This window comes from Hippocampus comes, unplaced genomic scaffold, assembly GCF_001891065.2.
Source record: "Hippocampus comes isolate QL1 unplaced genomic scaffold, H_comes_QL1_v1.1 scaffold189, whole genome shotgun sequence".
Lineage (NCBI taxonomy): Eukaryota > Metazoa > Chordata > Actinopteri > Syngnathiformes > Syngnathidae > Hippocampus > Hippocampus comes.
The window spans coordinates 451,440-471,984 of NW_017804802.1; the positions used below are offsets into that span (position 1 = coordinate 451,440).

Sequence of the window (20,545 nt, forward strand, 5' to 3'; positions counted from 1 at the left end):
TCCGGAGCGAGCTTTCCTGAACACGGGGCATATCAGAAGCATGTGGCATTGCCGGAGATTTTTATTGATTGACTTAATTCCTCACGGTAGGTTCACTCCACCGACACGAGCTCCTTGGTCATCATTCCTGTGTGCAAAATGAACCACGCTGGCCGCTACATCGTCAACGCGGAAAGCCCGGCCGGACACAAAGTAGTCAAAGTGCGAGTCAACGTCCTTGGTGCGTAATACGCGTCCCTCAATTCATACTCACTTTTTTTGCACGGACAAAACCGCATGCAGAAGGTAAAACCCCACCAAATGTCATTTTTCAATGGGACCATCAGATCTTCCGGGACCTCCTCGAGACCTGAATGTGAGCGACGTGACCAGAGGTACTTGTCGACTCACCTGGAAACCTCCAGAGAATGACGGAGGAGAGAGAGTGAAGAGCTACTTTATCGAGAAGAAGACTGTCGTGGGAAAAGCCTGGACAAAGGTGAAGCGCGTCTTATTTGGTACTGTGTTATGAACAAAATCGTAAGGTTCACTCAAAGGACCGATGCACCCCAATGCAGAATCTAACAGCGTCCTGAATAACCCACAACAAACGGGGGGAAAAAAACAAAACAAAACGAGGACACGATGCCAACTGATTGACTCGAAGTTTCTCTCCCCCCTCATCTCATCCACTCAGGTGAATTCATCCTGTGCTGCGCAGTCTCTGGTGGTTCCAGACCTGATTGAAGGTCAGGAATACCTGTTCCGCGTTCGTGCCGAGAATCGATTTGGTTTCGGGCCCTATGCGCAGACCGCCGAGGGAACCACAGCCAGAGATCCTATCCGTATGTCAGCGTTCCGCTTAAGCCCGTGCTATGTTTTGGGGACCTGCACATGAGTCGCGTCTGCGCTTTCAGACCCACCGGATCCTCCAACCAGGCTTAAAATCGAGAGCGTGAGGAAGGGTACAGTGACCCTCACGTGGAAGGTTCCCAGAAACGATGGTGGATCACCTGTCACTCACTATAGCGTTGACCTACTCTGCTGGGATGCCAGCGGCAGCCAGAAAGAGTCCTGGAGGAGGTAAACCTTCATCTTCAACCCCAATGCAGCTGTCCGTTGGCCACATCGAAGGCCCGATTTTAAACTCTCACGACTGACTGCAGGTGTAACAGGAGGGACGTTGACGTCACAAGCTTTAAGGTGGAGGACCTGACAGAGGGTGATGAATATGAGTTCAGAGTGATCGCTTACAACCAGGCTGGAGCCAGCCGACCGTCTTCCACCGCTGGGCCCGTTCTCATTCAGGACCAGACCCGTAAGAATCGAAGAGATGGAAAAGTTCATTGGCATTTCCAGTCAAGTACGAAGTTGACGAGGACGCAAATTCCGCGGTTAATATTCTGTGACATTGCACCGCACCTCCAGGCGCTCCGGCCATCGAGCTGAAGGAGTTCATGGAGGCCGAGCAAGGCAGCGACATCAGCATTGTGGCCAGGATACGTGGCTGCCCGTTCCCCACTCTCACTTGGTACAAGGCCCCGCCCCACAAGTCCGACAGCAAGGTGGAGGTCCGCTACGACGAACATATCAACAAGATGGTGTCTGACGACAGCTGCACGCTGCTGATACAGCAGGGCAAACGCCCCGATACTGGCCTTTACACGCTTGTGGCCTCCAACAGCCTTGGCAAAGCGTCCAAGGAGATGAGGCTCAACGTGCTCGGTAAGCTCGAGTCTCAGTCTACAATTTTTGACCAACGTGTTGGGGAGTCTTCTCTGACTCGTTGGCAACCCTAAACACTTTTCGTTGCCCGGTTTCGTCACTTTGTTGTCAAAGGTCGCATGGCACATGGAGTGTTCTGAAATGTCCTTCCTCCAGGTCGGCCCGGTCCTCCCTCTGCTCCCATTAAGTTTGAGGAGATCGGCGCAGAGAGGGTCACTCTCTCCTGGCTGCCACCGAAAGACGACGGGGGCTCCAAAATCACCAATTACGTCATCTGGAGGCGTGTAGCGAACAGAAATACCTGGGTCCCCGTCACCAGTGAGCCCAAAGAGCGCCTCTGGACGGTGGAAAACCTGATGGAGGGCCACGAGTATGTTTTCCGCATCATGGCCCAGAACAAGTATGGAGTTGGCGAACCGCTAGACAGTGATCCAGAGGTGGCCAGAAACCTCTACAGTAAGTCCTTTTCTTCTCACGCGGGCTACAGTTCCAAACTCCGCGCCCAAATGGAAAACTCTCCTTGTGTATTCCAGCCGTCCCCGGGCAATGCGAGAAGCCGACCGTGTCCAGCATCACCCTGGACTCCATGACCGTGACTTGGGAGGAGCCCGACGACGACGGCGGAACGCCAATCACCGGTTACTGGTTGGAGCGCAAGGAGACCACTGGGAAACGCTGGGCACGGGTCACCCGTGACCCCATCCGCCCCGTGGGCCTGGGTGAATCGTTTAAAGTCGGCGGACTCATTGAGGGTTCCGAGTACATCTTCAGAGTTACGGCCATCAATGCCGCAGGACCTGGACTCCCCAGTGTCCCGACCGATCCCGTCTTTGCCAGAGACCCCATCTGTAAGCGCTCACGACACCCTTTGTCGTCAAATAAACAAAAAAGTACGTTTGTAGGTTTTCAATAACGACGCTCGCTCTTTTCCTCAGCCCCACCCTCTCCACCAACACCAAAGATTTCAGATTGGACAAGGTCCACCGCGGATCTGGAATGGATCCCCCCGCTGAAGGATGGAGGCTCCAAAATTATCGGCTACTGGGTGGAGTACAAGGAGGATTGCGCTGACGCCTGGGTCAAGGTGACGACAAACAAACAAACAAACAAAAAAATGGTTCAACAAAATAGAACTCTACTCTTACTATTCATGTTTCGTAGCTCCCCCAGTCTGCTCGATGAATGCACTAAGAGATGAGGCATATGATGATGATGATGATGATGATGTACGGTTTCTTCCTGCTTCGCTCGTAATAGACCGTAGTGACATTTTTTTTGCGTTCCAGGCCAAGGACACTGAAATCCGTGGAACCCGCTTTGCGATTGCCGGTCTGAAGACTGGCGGTCAGTACAGGTTTAGGGTCACGGCCTTCAACCTTGCCGGTCTTAGTGAACCAGGTGAAGTGCCCGGGGCGCTTGAGCTCAACGACAGAAATGGTGCGTGTTTTCGCCAAGAACAGAAGCGTTGCGGTCGAATCGTCCTCATGTGTTTTCAGAGAACTTTATGGAACTTTTCTCTTCAGTTGCCCCCGACATTGATTTGGATGCCTCGGTGAAGGAAAGGATGGTGGTCCACGCCGGTGGGGTGATCCGGATCATCTGTTACGTGTCGGGTCAGCCGTCACCAGAAGTCACCTGGAGCAGGGACGGAATGGCTCTGCCCCCGGAGGCCAAGGTAGAGACGACGGCCATCAGCTCATCTCTGGTCATCAAACCGTGTTCCAGAAGGCATCTCGGCATCTACACGGTGACTGCAAAGAATGCTGCGGGGGAGAAGAGGAAGAATGTCACCGTGGAAGTGCTGGGTGAGTCTTTGTGCGCCGTCAAATGAGACGTGCCGGCTCTTCGAAACTGTCTGCGAGCCTCGGGGAAGGACTTTGCTTTTGTTTGATTTCGATCCTCGATCGCGTTCCCCGCCAGACGTTCCCGGGCCGGTTGGCATCCCCATGATCGCAGAGAACTTGAGCAACGATTCCTGCAAGATCAACTGGTACTTCCCAGAGAACGACGGCGGCTCCCCCATTAGCAACTACGTGATTGAGAAACGCGAAGCGGAGCGAAAAGCCTGGACGTCGCTGTCGTTCACCGCCAGCAGACAGAACGCCGTGGCTACCGGCCTCACCTCAGGCAAGGCTTACTTCTTCAGAGTTGCCGCCGAGAACGCCATCGGCATCGGCCCCTTCACGGAGACGGCGGCCGAGCTCGTCGTCAAGGAACCGCTGAGTAAGTGAACGCCAAGTTTGAATCAAAAGACAACTCGAGAATCACGCGCGATACAGAGAAAGCCCTCCTGAGAATCCTAAGCGGCGCGTGTCCGCACGTTCAGGTGTGCCGGACCGACCCGAGGAGCTGGAGGTGACCACGGTCACCAAAGATTTGATCCACGTGACGTGGAAAGCGCCCAAGTTCGACGGCGGCTCCGAGATCGTGATGTACGTCCTGGAGGCTCGCATGATCGGCAAAGACAAGTTCACTCGATTGACCAAGGAAAAGCTCATGGAGAGGAAGTACACTTTTGACGGACTGAAGGAGGGTGACACCTACGAGTTCCGAGTCAGCGCCGTCAATGAGGTGGGGCAGAGTAAACCGTCGTTCTGCTCCAAACCGGTCACCTGCAGGGATGAGCTCGGTAAGCGGCGTCCGGTTAAGCCGTCCTAGTGGGCCACCGCGTGAACTCGCCGACCGCCTTTGCTTTACCTGCTCCAGAGCCGCCGACGATCGAGCTGGACTTCCGCGATAAGCTCATCGTCCGCGTCGGCGAGAGCTTCCTGCTGCAGGGTCGCTACACCGGCAAGCCTTCTCCATCCATCGTGTGGTACCGAGATGACGAGGAGCTCAAGGCCGACAAGCACGTCATGTTCAAGAATACGCTGACCACACTGTCGCTGGGTGTGATGAAGGCGCAGCGCTGCCACAGCGGCCGATACGTGGTGGCGGTGGAGAACAGCACCGGCTCCAGGAAAGGCGTCTGCAACGTCACGGTTGTCGGTACGAACTGGACACTCAGCTTTACCTTCACCTTTCCGCCTGGCATTTGGCAGTCGCCGATTGTCAAAGGCCGAGGCGCAACGACCGGGGCAACGATACGATGGGAAGTGCGGGTGGGAGAACCGGGCCACTCACTCATGTGGAAAGTCATTCATCTTGGTCCTGATAGCAGATTAGTCTCGCGGGACGGTGAGTGTCAGGAAGGAGCACTCATCAAGTTTCCGTTGTCCGCGCAGACCGTCCTTCTCCTCCCGTGGGTCCGGTTGTCTTTGAGGAGGTGCACCGTGAATACATGGTGATCTCCTGGAAACCTCCTTTGGACAGCGGCGGCGTAGAAATTTCCAACTACATCATTGAGAAAAGGGACGCAAACAGAGAGATGTGGACCACTGTCACTTCAGCAAACACCAAGACCACATGCAAGGTTGGCGCACAATCGTTGCTCGTCAAATATTTTGTCAGTATGTGGACGTGAGACTCAAGTTGTTGTTTTTTTTCATGACCATTTCAGATTCCCAAACTGACCGAGGGCAGGGAATACGTAATGAGGATCTCTGCCGAAAACATGTACGGTATCAGTGACCCGCTGGACTCTGAGGAGATGAGAGCCAAAGATCTCTTCAGTGAGTTTGTGACCCAAGCCAACCCTTCCCAAACCGCGTTGTAAATCTCTTGATGCAACCGTTATTGGCCAATAGCTTCAAATGAATGACAAACACATCACCGCATTTTGGTGTGTGTGGTTTTTTTTTTTTTGCAGGAGTTCCAGAGGCCCCTGAGATGCCAACTGTCAGAGAGGTGTATGGGACCAACGCATTGGTGCTCTGGAACCGGCCCCGCGATGGAGGGAAGCCCATCACCAACTATATACTGGAGAAGAAAGAGCCCACTGCCAAGAGGTGGTCAAGGGCAACGAGAGAACCCTTGTACCCCGCTACTCAGTATCGAGTCCAGGACCTGGTGGAGGGCTCTGAATACGAGTTCCGTGTGATGGCTGAAAACGAGCTCGGAACCGGAGACCCGAGTGAACCCTCAAAGCCCATTCTTGCCAAGGATCCCATTGGTTAGTTCGCGTAAAGCGTGCGGACCTCATCGTGCCGCAACGGTCTAACGTGAAATCATACATGTGGTCCATTCTCCACAGTACGGCCGAGTCCTCCCGTGACCCCTGAGGCGTACGACAAGACAAAAGACTCCGTGAGTCTCAAGTGGCAGACGCCCCGCCATGACGGGAAAGGACGAATATTCGGCTACCTCGTGGAGTACCAGAAGCCGGGTTCAATCGAGTGGATTCCGGCTAACGAGCGTCCCGAGCAGTGCCCCGACCTGCACTACGTGGTGACGGGCCTGAGCGATGGACACGAGTACGCCTTCAGGATCTACACCGTTAATGCCGCCGGAAAATCGGACCCGGCCTATGTCAAACAGACCGTGAAGGTCCATGATAGACTGGGTAGGACTTTCTTGCTTTCCATCTACCTCGACACGTCTGGCTGTCCATTTTCGATGCCACTTGCGCCCTGAGAGCCGAGAGGCTGAGTACTCAATTCCAAGCTCCTTCCCTCCGCAGAGGCACCGGAGTTGCTGCTGGATGCCAACATGGCACGCGACCATCTGGCCATGCTGGGCACCGACATCACCTTGAGTGCCACCATCAAGGGTGTGCCCACACCCAACGTCAGCTGGAAGAAAAACAATGCCGCGTTGCCAGCCCACATCACCGTTGCCGTCACATCCACCGGCAGCAAGATCCTCATCCCGAAGTGTGTCCGCCCCGACTCCGGCAACTACGCTCTCACGGTGGAAAATGCTGCCGGAAAGAAAACGGCCACGGTTGCTGTTCTGGTTCTGAGTGAGTCAAGAACGTCAATCTTTGTGATTGAGATGCTGTTTTCTTCCTTCTTTTATCCCCTCAGTTTGAGCAACATTTCTTGAGTTCAAATTGCTTCTCTCCGCCCCCCCTTCAGACAAACCTACGCCTCCGAGAGACTTGCTGGTCTCTGAGGTGACCAGCGAGTCTGCCTATTTGACGTGGAAAGCTCCAGAGGACAACGGTGGCGCCGTTATCTCCCATTACATTGTGGAGAAGAAGGATGTGGCTGCCGAGCAGTGGGTCCCGGTCTCCGCAGCCCATAAGAAGCGCAGTTTGATGGCCATGTATCTGATGGAAGGAATCCAGTACCTGTTCAGAGTGGCAGCAGAAAACCAGTTTGGCAGGAGTGATTATGTCATCACAAAGACTCCCATCAAGGCTGTTGATCCTCTGTGTGAGTGCACCGCTGTGTGTTTCCTCTGTACAGGGGAGTCTTGAATGATGACTTTGAATGGCTCCTAACTCAATTCACTCAAGGCTCAAATCATTTTCTTCACTGAAATGAGTTGAAATGCCGTTAATTCCTTCTGCCATCCCTTCAAAAAAATGGAATTTTTGCATTTTGAATCGAGACAAACAGTAAAAGAGAATGGAATTGAAACACGGAGACTTTACTACAGACTCAAAGGTCCCGATAAAACAATACAATACATCCGAAAAGATATCGGGTTCCTTCAGCAACGTTACTAGACCAATGCTTCCATATCTTGGACAGATTGCGTGTTGTGTTCGATTTGATTCTTGTTAATGTCACAATGATACAATTTGGTGAGCTAGTCAGCCGATTTAGAATGGGGAAAAGTCATTTTATCAAATAACTTCAAAGGAGTGACCCGCTCCAAAAGAATGTGCCGAAATAGCCGGGTTTATAAAATATGATTACTGTAAGTTGCTTTAGAATTCATGTGTGGCCGCAAGGGGTGTGGTCGAGCCGGACTCGGGTTGCCCGGACAGTCTGCGTGTGATGGTCTCGGCGTGAGCTGCGGCCTTCGGCGCTGCCTTACGTGGTGTGCTTGGCTGTTTGTCTCGTTCAATAAATGCCTGGAAATGTCTCAGAGACTGCGGCTCTCTTTGGCCTTGACGGTCCCAGTTTTTGTTTCGCTTCCCTAATCTGAAACTCGCCCCATAACTCAAATTTTGGCTTGCGTTACAAAGCCCAAAAAATTGACCAAACGACGGCTTGGAAGGCGAAATCCTGAATGCTAAATTGTGGCATCGTGCATTCGATTCCTAACATCAAGACCAACAATCTAAACATCTGTCCTTACTGTTTAGATCCGCCGGGACCCCCAAAGAACCTGCACCATACCGATGCAGACAAGACAGAAGTGTGGCTCGAGTGGGAGTGGCCCGATCGCACCGGCGGAAGTGAAATCACAGGCTTCATCATTGAGTACCAGAAAGAGAACGAGGTGGACTGGGTGCCCTATAAGACTGTCAGCAGTAACCACGTGCATGTCACCGGTCTGGGGGAAGGCAATACCTACCGCTTCCGGGCAATGGCTCAGAACGCTATTGGCATCAGTCGTCCTGACACCAGCGTTCCCGTCACCTGTCAGGAAAAAACATGTAAGACGTCATAATTTTGGGACAACACCAGTCGGGTTTCATTGAAAAGCCTCACACGGGTGTTTTGTTTTTGTTTTTTTGTTTTTTTTTTGTCTTTCAGTACCACCCGCTATTGAAGTCGACGTGAAGCTTATTGAGGGTATAGTTGTTAAGGCAGGCAGCACTGTTGTATTGCCTGCCAAGATGAAAGGGATCCCCATCCCGACTGCCAAGTGGATGACAGATGGCAAGGAAATTGCATCAGAAGGTCACTATAACATCACATCTACTGGAGCCACCACCACGCTCACCATACCAGAATGCAAGAGAGGAGACACTGGGGAGTACATCCTCACTGTGTCCAACCCTGCGGGCAGCAAGACCGTGGCTCTGCACGTGACTGTGCTTGATCTTCCGGGAGCACCCGTTGGGCCCATCAACATCTTGGAAGTCACCCCCGATCATATGATGATACAATGGAGGCCACCCAAGGACGACGGTGGTACACCCGTCACCAACTATGTGGTTGAAAAGAAGGATGTGAAGAAGTCGTGGGAGCCGTGGTCAGTCGTGAGCTCCGGCGGTATCGGCACCAAAGCCAGGGTGTCGCGCCTGGAGAAGGGTCGAGAGTACGTTGTTCGAATCCGCGCCGAGAACAAGATCGGAATCGGTGCCGGGCTCGAGAGTTCCCCTACCATCGCCAAGCACATGTTCAACCCTCCCGGTCCACCGGGCCTCCCAATGTCCTCTGACATTACAGAGAATGCCGTGACATTGGAATGGTCCCGGCCCGAGCACGACGGAGGTAGTCCGATCAGTGGCTATGTGATTGAACGCCGAGAGATGACAGGCAAGTGGATTCGTGTCAACAAAACTCCCGTGTTGGATCTCAGATACAGAGTTTCGGGTCTGTTTGAAGGCAACAGCTATGAATTCAGAGTGTTTGCCGAGAACATTGCCGGCGTCAGCGAGCCGTCTCTCACCTCTGATCCCGTCAAGGCCACCCGGCCCATCACCAAGCCGGGACCCCCCGTCAATCCTAAACTAAAGGACTGGAGCAAGTCTTATGCGGATATCTGCTGGACCAAACCCACACGAGATGGCGGCAGTCCTATCCTGGGCTATGTGGTCGAGATTCAAAAGACAGGATCCGCTCAGTGGGACAGGATCAACAAGGAACTTGTCAAGCTGTGCGCCTACAGAGTACAAGGTCTCGTCGAAGGTATGGAATACAGGGTCCGCATCAGAGCCACAAACAAGGTCGGAGAGAGCGAACCCCGGGAGCTGAGCGAGACCATCTTGGCAAAGGACATTCTCGTCCCTCCAGAGGTGGTTGTCGACGTATCGTGCCGTGACTCTCTGACCGTAAGGGCGGGCCAGATCATCAGCCTGATCGCCAGAGTTAAGGGCAGACCGGACCCAGAGATCGCATGGACCAAGGATGCCAGGGCCTTGTCTCGAGACAAGCGCACTGTGCTGAACAACCGCTATCCTCTGTGTGAATTGGTCATCAATGATGCTCTCAGGTCCGACTATGGCAAATATTCCATTGTTGCCAAGAACAGCAGTGGACAGGCTCAAGCCACGATTATCGTCAATGTCCTGGACACACCCGGAGCTTGCCAGAATATAAAGGTGGCTTACGTGACCAAGAACTCTTGCATGGTGTCTTGGGAGAATCCAGAGGACAACGGAGGCACGGAGATCACCCAGTATATTGTTGAGTGCCGTCAACCAAGCCAGAGGGGATGGACGGTCGTTTCCAATGACTGTACCAAGCGCCTGATGAAGGCCCCACTCCTGGAGGGTTGTGAGTACTTTTTCCGCGTTAGCGCTGAAAACAAGATCGGCGTTGGACCACCCGCAGAGACGAAGACAGCCGTGCTGGCAGTCGATCCCATCGAGAAACCCGGCGAACCTATTGACTTCCACATAGCTGAGATTGGCAAGACCTTCTGCTTCCTCAAATGGAAGAAGCCCGACTACGATGGAGGCAGTCGTAACCTGGGTTACCACGTGGAGAAGAAGCCAAAGGAGGCTGAAGAGTGGGAGAGACTTCATAAAGGTGCAATCAAGGAGACTTACTTCATGGCCGACAGGTGCGTTGAAAACCAGGTCTACCAGTTCAGAGTTCAGACCAAAAATGATGGCGGCGAAAGCAAATGGGTGACCACAGCTGAAGTTGTCGTCAAGGAGCAACTTGTGGAACCAGAGATCAAGATAAAACTCGACGGAACCCTCGTGGTGAGGGCAGGGGACTCGATTCCCATTGAGGCAATGGTCAAGGGCAAGCCCCAGCCTGATGTCAAATGGACCAAGGATGATGGCACTGAGGAGATCAAAAAGGGCCCCAGGCTTCAGATCGAAACCGGCACGGACTTCTCAAAGCTGCTTCTGACTTCAGCCCGGCGCGCGGACAGCGGCAAATATGTCGTCAGTGCCGCCAACGCTGCAGGAACATGCGCCGCGCATGCCAAGGTCAATGTGTTGGACAGACCCGGCCCGGTGAGTGATCTCCAGGTGTCGGGCGTTACCACCGACAGGTGCCATTTAGCATGGAACGTTCCGGAGGATGACGGAGGCTGTGAGATCTACAACTACATCATTGAGAAATGTGACACCAAGAGGGGCGTCTGGTCCGTCCACTCAAATGCAGTCATCACCAACAAGGCCAAGGTGACTCGTCTTATTGAGGGAAACGAATATATCTTTCGAGTTCGTGCGGAGAATAAAATGGGTCCTGGCCCCGCGGTCAAGAGTGAGTCCATTGTAGCCGGCACAAAGTTTAGTGTCCCAGGAGCACCTGAAGCACCGGAGGTCACCGGAGTTTCCAGGGAGGGAATGACAGTGCAGTGGTCAGAGCCCGCCACAGATGGCGGAAAGCCAGTCACCGGTTACCTGTTGGAAAAGAAGGAGGAGCATGCTGTAAGGTGGTCCACCATCAACAAGGAGCCAATGCCAACGACTCGCTTCACCGTCACAGGATTGCTGCCCCTGCACGAATACCAATACCGAGTGAAAGCCGTCAATGAAATTGGCGTCGGCTGCGCAAGCAAGCCCTCGCGTGCCGTCACAGCAAAGGACGCAGTTGGTATGTCGCCGCTCGCTTTCTTGTGGCCGCCTGTTAGCATTAGTTCTGCGTGACTCCAGCTTGTGTGTTTTCTTACAGAGCCTCCTGCACCACCCACCAACATGAAGGTCCTGGACAGCACCAAGTCCACCGTAACTCTAGGATGGACCAAGCCCGTATCCGACGGCGGAGCACCCATCATCGGCTATGTTGTCGAGATGAGGGTGAAGGCAAGTGGCAAGAAAGGAGACGACAGTTGGAAACGCTGCAATGTGGCTGCTCAGCTCGTCTTCTGTGAGTTCACCGTCACGAGTCTGGATGAGAAGCTCCTATATGACTTCAGAGTGTCAGCTCAGAACCAGGTGGGCATGAGCCTGCCCTGTGACCTGGAAACATCTGTGCATCCCAAGGAGATACTCGGTGAGGATCGATTTGGTTACCGACTCGGCCGACTGCATCCATCGACATTTCTCCGAATGCATCTTTTGGTTTTAACAGAGGCACCGGAGATCGACTTGGACGCCAATTTAAGACAGGGACTAACAGTCAGAGCTGGTTGTCCCATCAGACTGTGCGCTACCATCAGAGGTAGACCGCCTCCCGCAGTCATTTGGAGGAGGATGGGCATCGATAATGTCGTCAGGAAGGGTCACGTTGACATCATCGACACCATGACCTTCTTGGTCATTCCCGATAGCACTCGGAACGACTCTGGCAAATACTGTTTGACGGTGCGGAGTCCTGCTGGAGAAAAGGCCGTGTTCGTCAACGTTAAGGTCCTCGGTATGTCCCGACTTCTTGCCGTCACAGCTCCGCGGTTGTTTTGCTGGAGTTGAAAACAAACTTGCCTTCGTTCCCCGCCACCCAACAGACACCCCGGGGCCTGTGATGAATCTGGAGGCCTCTGACATTAGACAGACTTCAGCGATGCTGTCTTGGAGCCCTCCAGAGGTCGATGGCGGCAGTGAGATCACTCACTATATCGTCGACAAGCGGGAAATTGATCGCAAGACGTGGGCGACGGTCAAGGCCGAAGTTGAGAAAGGCAAGATTCCCTTCAAGGTCGGCGGTCTTGTGCCAGGCACAGAGTACTACTTCAGAGTGACTGCTGTCAACGAGTACGGCTCGGGAGTTCCTCGGGTGTCACCCACTTCCTACCTAGCCTCTGATCCCATCAGTAAGTATGACTTCTTGGTCACACAATGACAAATGAGCACCGAGACACCGCCGTGCCGTTTAGTTACTCATTGCGTTTCCATTCGTCATATGAGAGCAACTGATTTTCTTCTTTTTTCCAGGCAAACCCGATCCTTGTGAGAAGATTGAAATCCTAGAGATCACAAAGAACAGTGCTACAATTGGCTGGGTGAAGCCTGCGAGGGATGGTGGGGCAAAGATTGACGGTTACGTGATTGAGTACATCGAGGTCAAACCTCCTCCACAAGCCCCAGCGGCAGCAGTCGAGGTTTGCGACTTTGCTGCGTTCTCACTTTCTGTTGACCACCGGCGATGGTCTTGAATACAACGGAGTTAAGATCTCGCCAAATTGGTTTGCGGACCAAAGCGTTGTGTGCCAAAGTGTAGCCAGGCATTCATACTGTTTACCTCAAATGCAGATCCCAGAAGAAGGGAAAGCTGCCTCACCGATGCCACCGCCTCCAGTCTTGAAAGCGGAGCCTGAGGAGCCCGAGAAGGAGCTGTGGAATGCGTACACCACTGTGAAGGGATTGAGCATCAGCATCAGTGGCCTCAAAGAGGGCAAGAGGTACAAGTTCAGAGTGGCTGCCAAGAACATCATGGGCTTGAGCTTGTTCACGGAGACCAGGGACCCAATCGAGATTAAGGAACAGACGTGTAAGTTCCGACGTCAGATGGATAGATGATCGGTTCTAGAAAATGACCTTGTTCCCACCTCCGCCGAAAAGTATTCAGATCTATTCCGTCCCCTCTCTGCTTCCGCCAGTGGAGCCAAAGATCATAATGCCAGACGTCGTCAGTGAAAGAGCCGGAGCCAAACTCAGGGTTGAGGCTGTCATTTCTGGAAAACCCTCGCCAACCTGCAAGTGGATTTGTGGCGACGTACCGCTGGTCTCTTCAAGCCGTCTGGCCATGCACCATTCTGGCAATTTGTGTGTCTTGATCATCAAGGATGTCTCAAGAACCGACAGCGGAGACTACAGCCTTGTGGCTGAAAACAGCTCTGCAAAGGCAGTCCAGGGTCTCAAGATCGTCATCAGAGGTCAGTGTCCCTGTTTAATTTTTTTCCTGGATACTCGGTAAATCACTTCGTGCCTGGCTTGACAGAGTTGATCTATGCTTGACGTAGACATTCCTGGACCCCCCGGGGCGCCTGTCGAGATCACTGACATTGACTCCGATGCCTGCTCCGTGTCCTGGACCCCACCACTGGAGGACGGAGGCAGCAAAATCACGAATTACGTGGTGGAAAAATGCGATGTCAGTCGAGGTGACTGGGTGAACGCTGTGTCCTCCTGCCAGAAGACAAGCTGCAGGCTGGGCAAACTCATTCCCGGGAAAGAGTACGTGTTCCGCATCCGTGCTGAGAACCGCTACGGGGTGTCGGACCCCATCCAGTCCGATAGGATGATTGCCAAGTTCCCCTTCGGTAGGTTTTATTCATTCATGGGAGGAAATCATTTTCCAATGAATCGACGAGCATAACATCTCAAGCATTTTGATGATGGTCTGTTAGCTACTGTTTTCTTTTTTTTTTGGGGGTGGGGGGGGGGGGCAATAAGTATATTCCAGCTTGTGAAAATCATGACACGGCCACTAAATGAGAGGGTCGTCCACCTGACAGAAATAATTTTCAGTTTGATTGTTTTCTTCAACACCAGATGTTCCCGGTGAACCTCTTAACTGTCACATCAACAAGACGAACAAGGACTGCATGTTTGTGGCCTGGGACAGGCCAGAGAGCGATGGCGGCAGCCCTATCACGGGTTACTACATTGAGCGCAAAGAAAGAAACAGCCTCCTCTGGGTCAAGGCCAACGACACCGTTGTACGCACCACTGAGTACCCCTGCGCCGGCCTGATTGAGGGCCTGGAGTACACCTTTAGGGTGTCAGCCATCAACCGCGCTGGCCAGGGCAAGCCAAGCAAGAAGACTGATTTTGTAACTGCGAGAACACCCATCGGTGGGTTCCCGATCAACACCTGTGAAATCAAATTTTGAAGCAATTCATTTCCGCGACACTTTGTCATCAAAGTCATTGTGTTGCAGATACCCCTGGCAAACCGGAGGTCCTGGACATGACCAAGAACTCCGTAACTCTTGTTTGGGGCCGGCCCAAGAACGACGGTGGCAGCAAGATCATCGGTTACTATGTGGAGTCCACGTCTGTGCCCGGAGACGCGTGGTTGCGCTGCAACACCGTTTGCCAGAACGTCCCGAGGGAGGAGTACACCGTGACCGGCTTGGAACGAGACCTGCGATACCGGTTCCGAGTCATCGCCAAAACAGCTGTCAACATGAGCAAACCCTCAGAGCCCACAGACCCAATACTGGTCTGTGCCGAGAATGGTGAGAGGGACGCGCCTAACTGACCTTTTGATGTTCAACTAACGTTGAGATGGGTGATGAAATAGACTCCTCTCGTTTACCGCAGTGCCTCCGAGAGTAGAACTGAACGCCAGGATGCAGAAGGGCTTGAAGGTGAAGGCCGGAAGTGCGATTCTCCTGGAGGCTGAGGTCTTTGGTAAACCAATGCCGAAAGTCACGTGGAAGCGAGGTGATGAGAGTCTGAGGTCAAATGAAGGGCAGGTCATCACCCAGCAGCGACACCAGTTCCAAATGGAGATGCTCTCGGTCACCAAGGAGCACACCGGGGTCTATACCATCCTTGCAGAGAATGCCAGTGGCTCCAAGTCCGCCGAAATCCACGTTACCGTTTTGGGTGAATACTTTTGGGCCCCCTCTAACTGGTGTGTTCGCTTTGATGACTGAAATGCAGTGTCACATTTGGAATTTGTCTGTTACGCAGATGTGCCTGGTCCTCCCGCCGGTTACAAGTACATGGAAGTGTTTGCCAATCAAATGAAGTTGTCCTGGGAGCCGCCACTGAGGGACGGTGGAGCCCCAGTTACGAACTATATTTTGGACAAGCGTGAGACCAGCCGGGCCACCTGGGCTCAGGTCTCCTCAAAGATCAAGGGTGACGATCTTGAACAAAGGGTGGAGAAGCTGATCGAGGGGCACGAATATCAGTTCCGAATCCGTGCCGAGAACACGTGGGGAGTTGGAGACAGTCTCATCACTGCCCCCGTCGTCGCCAAGAATCCATTCAGTGAGTTCGGCCTTCATTTGCTGACTTAAAGTACCGTTCGATATTGCTCTTTTTGATTTTTTTAACAGTCCCTTTCGTCACATAAATGTCATTTGAACGTCCGATCGTATTTACCAGCTGTCCCTGGCCCGTGCGAGGCCCCGGTGATTACCCATGTCACCAAGGATGCCATGACGGTGAGCTGGAAGGAGCCCACCGATGACGGAAAGTCCACCATTCTGGGCTACATGCTTGAGAAGAAAGAAACCAAGGAGATGAACTGGACCAAGATGAACAGGAAGCCCCTTTTGGAGCGGACTTTTGACGTCACCGGCCTTAGCGAGGGAGTGGAATATGAATTCAGAGTCATTGCTGTTAATGTGGCAGGACTTGGAAAACCCAGCGAGCCCTCAGACGCCACCACGGCGCAAAATCCCATCAGTGAGTCTCACGACCTCTCAAGGGTGATTTCCTTGATTCGTACTTGTTTCCAACATGGAATAAAATGCACTTCCGCAGCTCCTCCCGGCCCGGCGCTGAACCCGCGCGTGACGGACACCACCTCCAGCACCCTAAGCCTCAGCTGGAACGCTCCGGCCAACGACGGCGGAAGCCCAATCTTGGGATACCTGGTGGAGTGCAGGAGGACAGACACGGCAGATTGGATCAGATGCAACGTTCCCAGGAACTTGCAGGACACCGGCTACACCATACAAAACCTCATCCACAAGGCTGAGTACCAGTGTCGTATCACCGCTGTCAACAAGGTCGGCTTTGGTGAACCGGTTGAAGTCCCCGGCAAGCACACGGCGAAGGACATCATAGGTAGGTTTTCTTTTCCGCAAGTGGCTGTGCGTGACTAAGCGGCATGCGGGATCGCAGATCATGACAAGGCTCACCGAAGGTGTGGATTGTGCAGCGTTTTGGGATGGTAACTCGAGATGCCAGGAATGCGCTACGATTCCCAGACCGGGAGTCACATTATGCCGAGCCGACGCAAACTAATAAAGTGACTTGTAATTGTTACTTTCACAAACTGGTCATCGGGAAAGTAACTCCGTGACATTTAATATCATGTCATCCGGTGAAGTAGGGAAGGTACTTTTTCAAGGGGGCAACGCTGATTGTAACATCAGATGAATTCGAGTGGGTTCAACAATGGAAATGATGTCACGGCTTTTGATTTGATGAACTCGTAGTCCCCCCGGAGGCAGAGCTGAGTGCTCAGCTGAAGGAGGGCCTGGAGCTGCGTGCCGGCTCCACCATGAAGCTTCACGCTACAATCAAGGGTCACCCGGCGCCCAAGGTCGTTTGGGCCAAGATGAACAGCAACCTCAAAGACCGCCAAGGCATCCTCATTAAGTCCTCCAAAAGTGACACGACCGTGACGGTGGAGAATGTCAACAGGTACGATGCGGGCAAATACATTCTCAACCTGGAGAGTGTGGCCGGCATGAAGATGTACACCGTCGTCGTCAGGGTCCTGGGTAACAAACCTTTCCTGCTTCTTGAGCGCAACTCATGTTGATTCAAACAAAGAAAAATTGGAACCTGCGGAGTTTCTTTCCACTTCTGATTTTTAGATACTCCCGGGCCACCAATTAACCTGGTGGTGAAGGAGACCACGAAGGACAGCGCCTCTCTCTACTGGGACGCTCCTCTCCTTGACGGCGGCTTTGAAGTCACGCACTATATTGTGGAGAAGCGCGAGACCGAGAGGAAGGCCTGGTCGACGGTCTCCAACAATTGCACCAAGACGTCTTTGAAGGCGTCCGACCTGAGCGCCGGACGCTCCTACTGCTTCAGGGTGTCGGCCGTCAATCGGCTCGGCGCCGGAGAGTGCTGCGAGACCCCCGACTCTGTCAGAGCGTCTGGTCGGTTGCCATGGGAGAAATTTCACAGCGGCTTCGTTCTCTTTCGTTTGACTGCCGTTGGCTCACCGGTCCTTTTCTACTCCCGCAGAGGAGCCCGGTCCTGTCATGGACTTTAAGACGTTGCTGGTCACCAAGGACTCTTGTACACTCAGCTGGAAGAAACCGCTGACCGACGGCGGCAGCCGCATTATCTGCTACGTGCTGGAGGTCGTCAATGGTGACGGCAAGCCCAAGGCGCTGATGAGGTCAAAGAACATGCAGTACAGCGCCAAAGATCTGCTGGAGGGCAAAGAGTACAAATACAGCGTCAAAGCTGTGAATGACAGTGGGGAGGGCGCCGCCAAGGAGCTGACAGTCGTTGCCAAGGACCAGCTCAGTAAGGAGAAACATTCACACGGGACCGCGTTGACTGTCGTCTGCCCGCCAATGCTTTGCTCCTCTTTTCGAGTGGCGTGTCCTTTTCAAGTGTTTTGGCCCTCCTTTTCACAGTTCATCCCACTTGCGACTTGAGGGAACTTCCCGACATGTGTTATGTGGCCAAAGAGGGCAGTACGGTGCGTCTGAAGATCCCGATCGTGGGCAAACCCACGCCCAAGGTGTCCTGGAAGAAGGGGCAGGATGAGGACTTGACGGACACCGGACGTGTTTGCGCAGAATCCTCCGCGGTCAACACCACTCTCCTGATCAGGGACTGCCAGAGGAGCGATGCCTCGAAATATACCATCACCCTGAGGAACAGCGCTGGCAGCAAAGAGTCCGCCATTTTCATCAGGTTGCAATCTGATGCCTTTAGCGATGCTTTGTCGTGCTCGTGCTCTTCCAAGCCCGCCTGCGACAACTGCATTTTTTCCTTTCAGGGTGGTGGGAAAGCCCGGCATCCCCGTCGGACCTATCAAGTTCAAGGACGTGACCGCCGACGGCGCCACGCTGAAGTGGGCGGCGCCGAAAGACGACGGCGGCTCGGAGATCACAAACTACATTCTCGAGAAGAGGGACTCCGTCACCAACATGTGGGTGACCGTTTCCTCCACGGTGGACAAGAACGCCATGAGGGTCACCGGTCTCCACGAGGGCACGGAATACATTTTCAGAGTCTGCGCTGAGAACAAGTACGGCGTCGGCGAGGGGCTCAAGTCGGAGCCCGTGATCGCAAAACATCCGTTCAGTAAGTGGCTGCGACTGGCTCTTGCCTTGCCTAAGCATCAGCTTCCTCCCGCATACAAACGGCGCCGATTTTCTCCAGATGTTCCCGACGCCCCTCCTCCACCTCAGGTCATAAGTATGCGCCATGACTCTGCTTACCTGGCCTGGTCCGACCCCAGGAAGACCGGCGGGTCTCCCATCACAGGTGTGTGTGTGTGTGTGTGTGTGAGCTAAGCCTGTGCTACGATACAGGACATGTGTGGTACTTGAGGTCATTTGAATGTGAAGGTTCGGCTTACACTTCTTGCATTCCTACGTTCATGAGGACTCTCTCACTCTCTCCTGCACCCCAAAACAATGCGCAGGGTATCACATCGAGTTCAAGGAGAGGAATAGTATGTTGTGGAAGAGGTCAAGCCCGACCGCCTTGAGAATGAAGGAACACAAAGTAACCGGGCTGACCGAAGGCCTTGAGTACGAGTTCAGGGTCATGGCAATTAACTTGGCTGGCATTGGCAGACCAAGTCCTCCCACTGATCCACAAGTTGCATTTGATCCAATTGGTAAGCGGGAAAGACGTCACGATGAATGAAACAACTGGCGATCGGCAATGTTGGTTTTGCTCGACTAACGATCCCGTTTGTGTTCAGATGCTCCGGGCAAACCGGATGTCATTAGCGTCACCAGAAGCAGCGTGACTCTTCAATGGGCCGAGCCACAGTTTGACGGTGGCCACAGGCTGACCGGATACATCGTGGAGAGACGTGACCTTCCTTCTAAGATCTGGGTCAAGGCCAACAGCGTGAATGTTGTGGAGCCCGCATACACGGTCACCGCTCTCCAGGAGGGCTGCAAATATGAGTTCAGAATCCGAGCAAAGAATGCAGCCGGCGCCCTTAGTCCACCCTCTGACCAGACCGATACCGTTATCTGCGTGGACGAATATGGTGAATTGCTTCGCTTCCTTTGTCACACCTGCTTACCGAACCCAAGCGGCGCGGTTTTTAATCCAGCTTCTTTTCTCCGTCCAAAAGCTTCACCAACCATTACCATCGATGCTCAGGTGATGGAGGCCGGCGTGACCGTCCGAGCCGGCGAAACCATTGCGGTCACCGCCACGAGTATTCTTGGCAAGCCTGCTCCGACCTCCTGCTGGTCGAAAGGAGGAAAGTACTTGAAGCCCTCAGACATAGTTCATATCGACACCGCTGCCTCCTCCTCCACTCTGTCAATAAAATACGCCACGAGGAAGGACTCCGGGGACTACGTCATCACAGCAAGCAATCCCTTTGGCGTGAAGGAGGAAACCGTGAAGGTCAAAGTTCTGGACGTTCCCGCGGCTCCTGGTCCCATTCAGTGCAGCGGCATCTCCTCCGAGAAGGTCACGCTGACCTGGGCCGCTTCTCCAGAGGACGGAGGCTCTCCCATCACGTACTACACGCTCGAGAAGAGGGAGACGAGTCGCCTTCTCTGGACAATTCTGGAAGAGAAGGTCATCGACTGTCATTACGTGGCCACCAAACTCATCCAGGACAACGAGTATATCTTCAGAGTCTCTGCTGTGAACCAGTATGGCAGCAGTGAGCCGGCTCACTCTCAGCCTGTCAAGATGGTGGATAGATTTGGTAGGTCTCCGTTCAGCCTCCCGAGAGCTCCGATTCGGCGCATTTAGTGAAGGTGCGACAAAATGCGATTTGCTTTTCATCCACGTGACCTTTACGTTTTAGGTCCTCCCGGTCCGCCATCGAAACCGGAAGTTGACAAAGTTGATGGGCACTCGGCTCGGGTGACATGGAGACGACCCACCGAAGACGGCGGAAGTGAGATCATCGGTTATTGTGTCGAGAAGAAGGAGAAGAAGGCCATGAGGTGGATCAGGGCCTCCAAGAACTCCATTTCCGAGCTCAGCTACGTCGTCACCGGACTGACCGAAGGCTTGCAGTATGAGTTTCGTGTTCTTGCTGAGAACAGAGCTGGCTTTGGAGAACCGAGTGAAGCGTCGATGCCGGTGACAACAGCCGTCGCTACCTGTGAGTAAACCCATTTGCAAGCAAAC

At 53.5% G+C, this 20,545-nt stretch overlaps 1 protein-coding gene across 2 annotated transcripts in view; it reads left to right on the forward strand.

The window, feature by feature from the left end:
* Nucleotides 1-20,545, forward strand: part of ttn.1 (titin, tandem duplicate 1) — an 83,186-nt gene that overhangs the window by 21,302 nt on the left and 41,339 nt on the right. For both annotated transcript variants that reach the window (XM_019895048.1, XM_019895124.1), the window contains 45 exons: nt 91-220; nt 327-478; nt 677-824; nt 897-1,062; nt 1,146-1,297; nt 1,408-1,704; nt 1,861-2,160; nt 2,238-2,552; nt 2,640-2,788; nt 2,991-3,141; nt 3,228-3,509; nt 3,625-3,927; nt 4,031-4,333; nt 4,411-4,692; nt 4,929-5,116; nt 5,204-5,315; nt 5,453-5,755; nt 5,837-6,145; nt 6,263-6,544; nt 6,660-6,959; nt 7,841-8,134; nt 8,235-11,204; nt 11,283-11,603; nt 11,682-11,966; nt 12,055-12,360; nt 12,482-12,648; nt 12,800-13,037; nt 13,147-13,422; nt 13,510-13,809; nt 14,042-14,344; nt 14,431-14,730; nt 14,816-15,103; nt 15,191-15,493; nt 15,611-15,913; nt 15,992-16,297; nt 16,672-16,959; nt 17,056-17,346; nt 17,435-17,722; nt 17,836-18,118; nt 18,204-18,511; nt 18,590-18,694; nt 18,855-19,052; nt 19,140-19,436; nt 19,524-20,114; nt 20,217-20,519. In XM_019895048.1, coding sequence (XP_019750607.1) covers nt 91-220; nt 327-478; nt 677-824; nt 897-1,062; nt 1,146-1,297; nt 1,408-1,704; nt 1,861-2,160; nt 2,238-2,552; nt 2,640-2,788; nt 2,991-3,141; nt 3,228-3,509; nt 3,625-3,927; nt 4,031-4,333; nt 4,411-4,692; nt 4,929-5,116; nt 5,204-5,315; nt 5,453-5,755; nt 5,837-6,145; nt 6,263-6,544; nt 6,660-6,959; nt 7,841-8,134; nt 8,235-11,204; nt 11,283-11,603; nt 11,682-11,966; nt 12,055-12,360; nt 12,482-12,648; nt 12,800-13,037; nt 13,147-13,422; nt 13,510-13,809; nt 14,042-14,344; nt 14,431-14,730; nt 14,816-15,103; nt 15,191-15,493; nt 15,611-15,913; nt 15,992-16,297; nt 16,672-16,959; nt 17,056-17,346; nt 17,435-17,722; nt 17,836-18,118; nt 18,204-18,511; nt 18,590-18,694; nt 18,855-19,052; nt 19,140-19,436; nt 19,524-20,114; nt 20,217-20,519 — 14,536 coding nt within the window. The remainder of the gene's footprint in view (nt 1-90; nt 221-326; nt 479-676; nt 825-896; nt 1,063-1,145; nt 1,298-1,407; nt 1,705-1,860; nt 2,161-2,237; nt 2,553-2,639; nt 2,789-2,990; nt 3,142-3,227; nt 3,510-3,624; nt 3,928-4,030; nt 4,334-4,410; nt 4,693-4,928; nt 5,117-5,203; nt 5,316-5,452; nt 5,756-5,836; nt 6,146-6,262; nt 6,545-6,659; nt 6,960-7,840; nt 8,135-8,234; nt 11,205-11,282; nt 11,604-11,681; nt 11,967-12,054; nt 12,361-12,481; nt 12,649-12,799; nt 13,038-13,146; nt 13,423-13,509; nt 13,810-14,041; nt 14,345-14,430; nt 14,731-14,815; nt 15,104-15,190; nt 15,494-15,610; nt 15,914-15,991; nt 16,298-16,671; nt 16,960-17,055; nt 17,347-17,434; nt 17,723-17,835; nt 18,119-18,203; nt 18,512-18,589; nt 18,695-18,854; nt 19,053-19,139; nt 19,437-19,523; nt 20,115-20,216; nt 20,520-20,545) is intronic.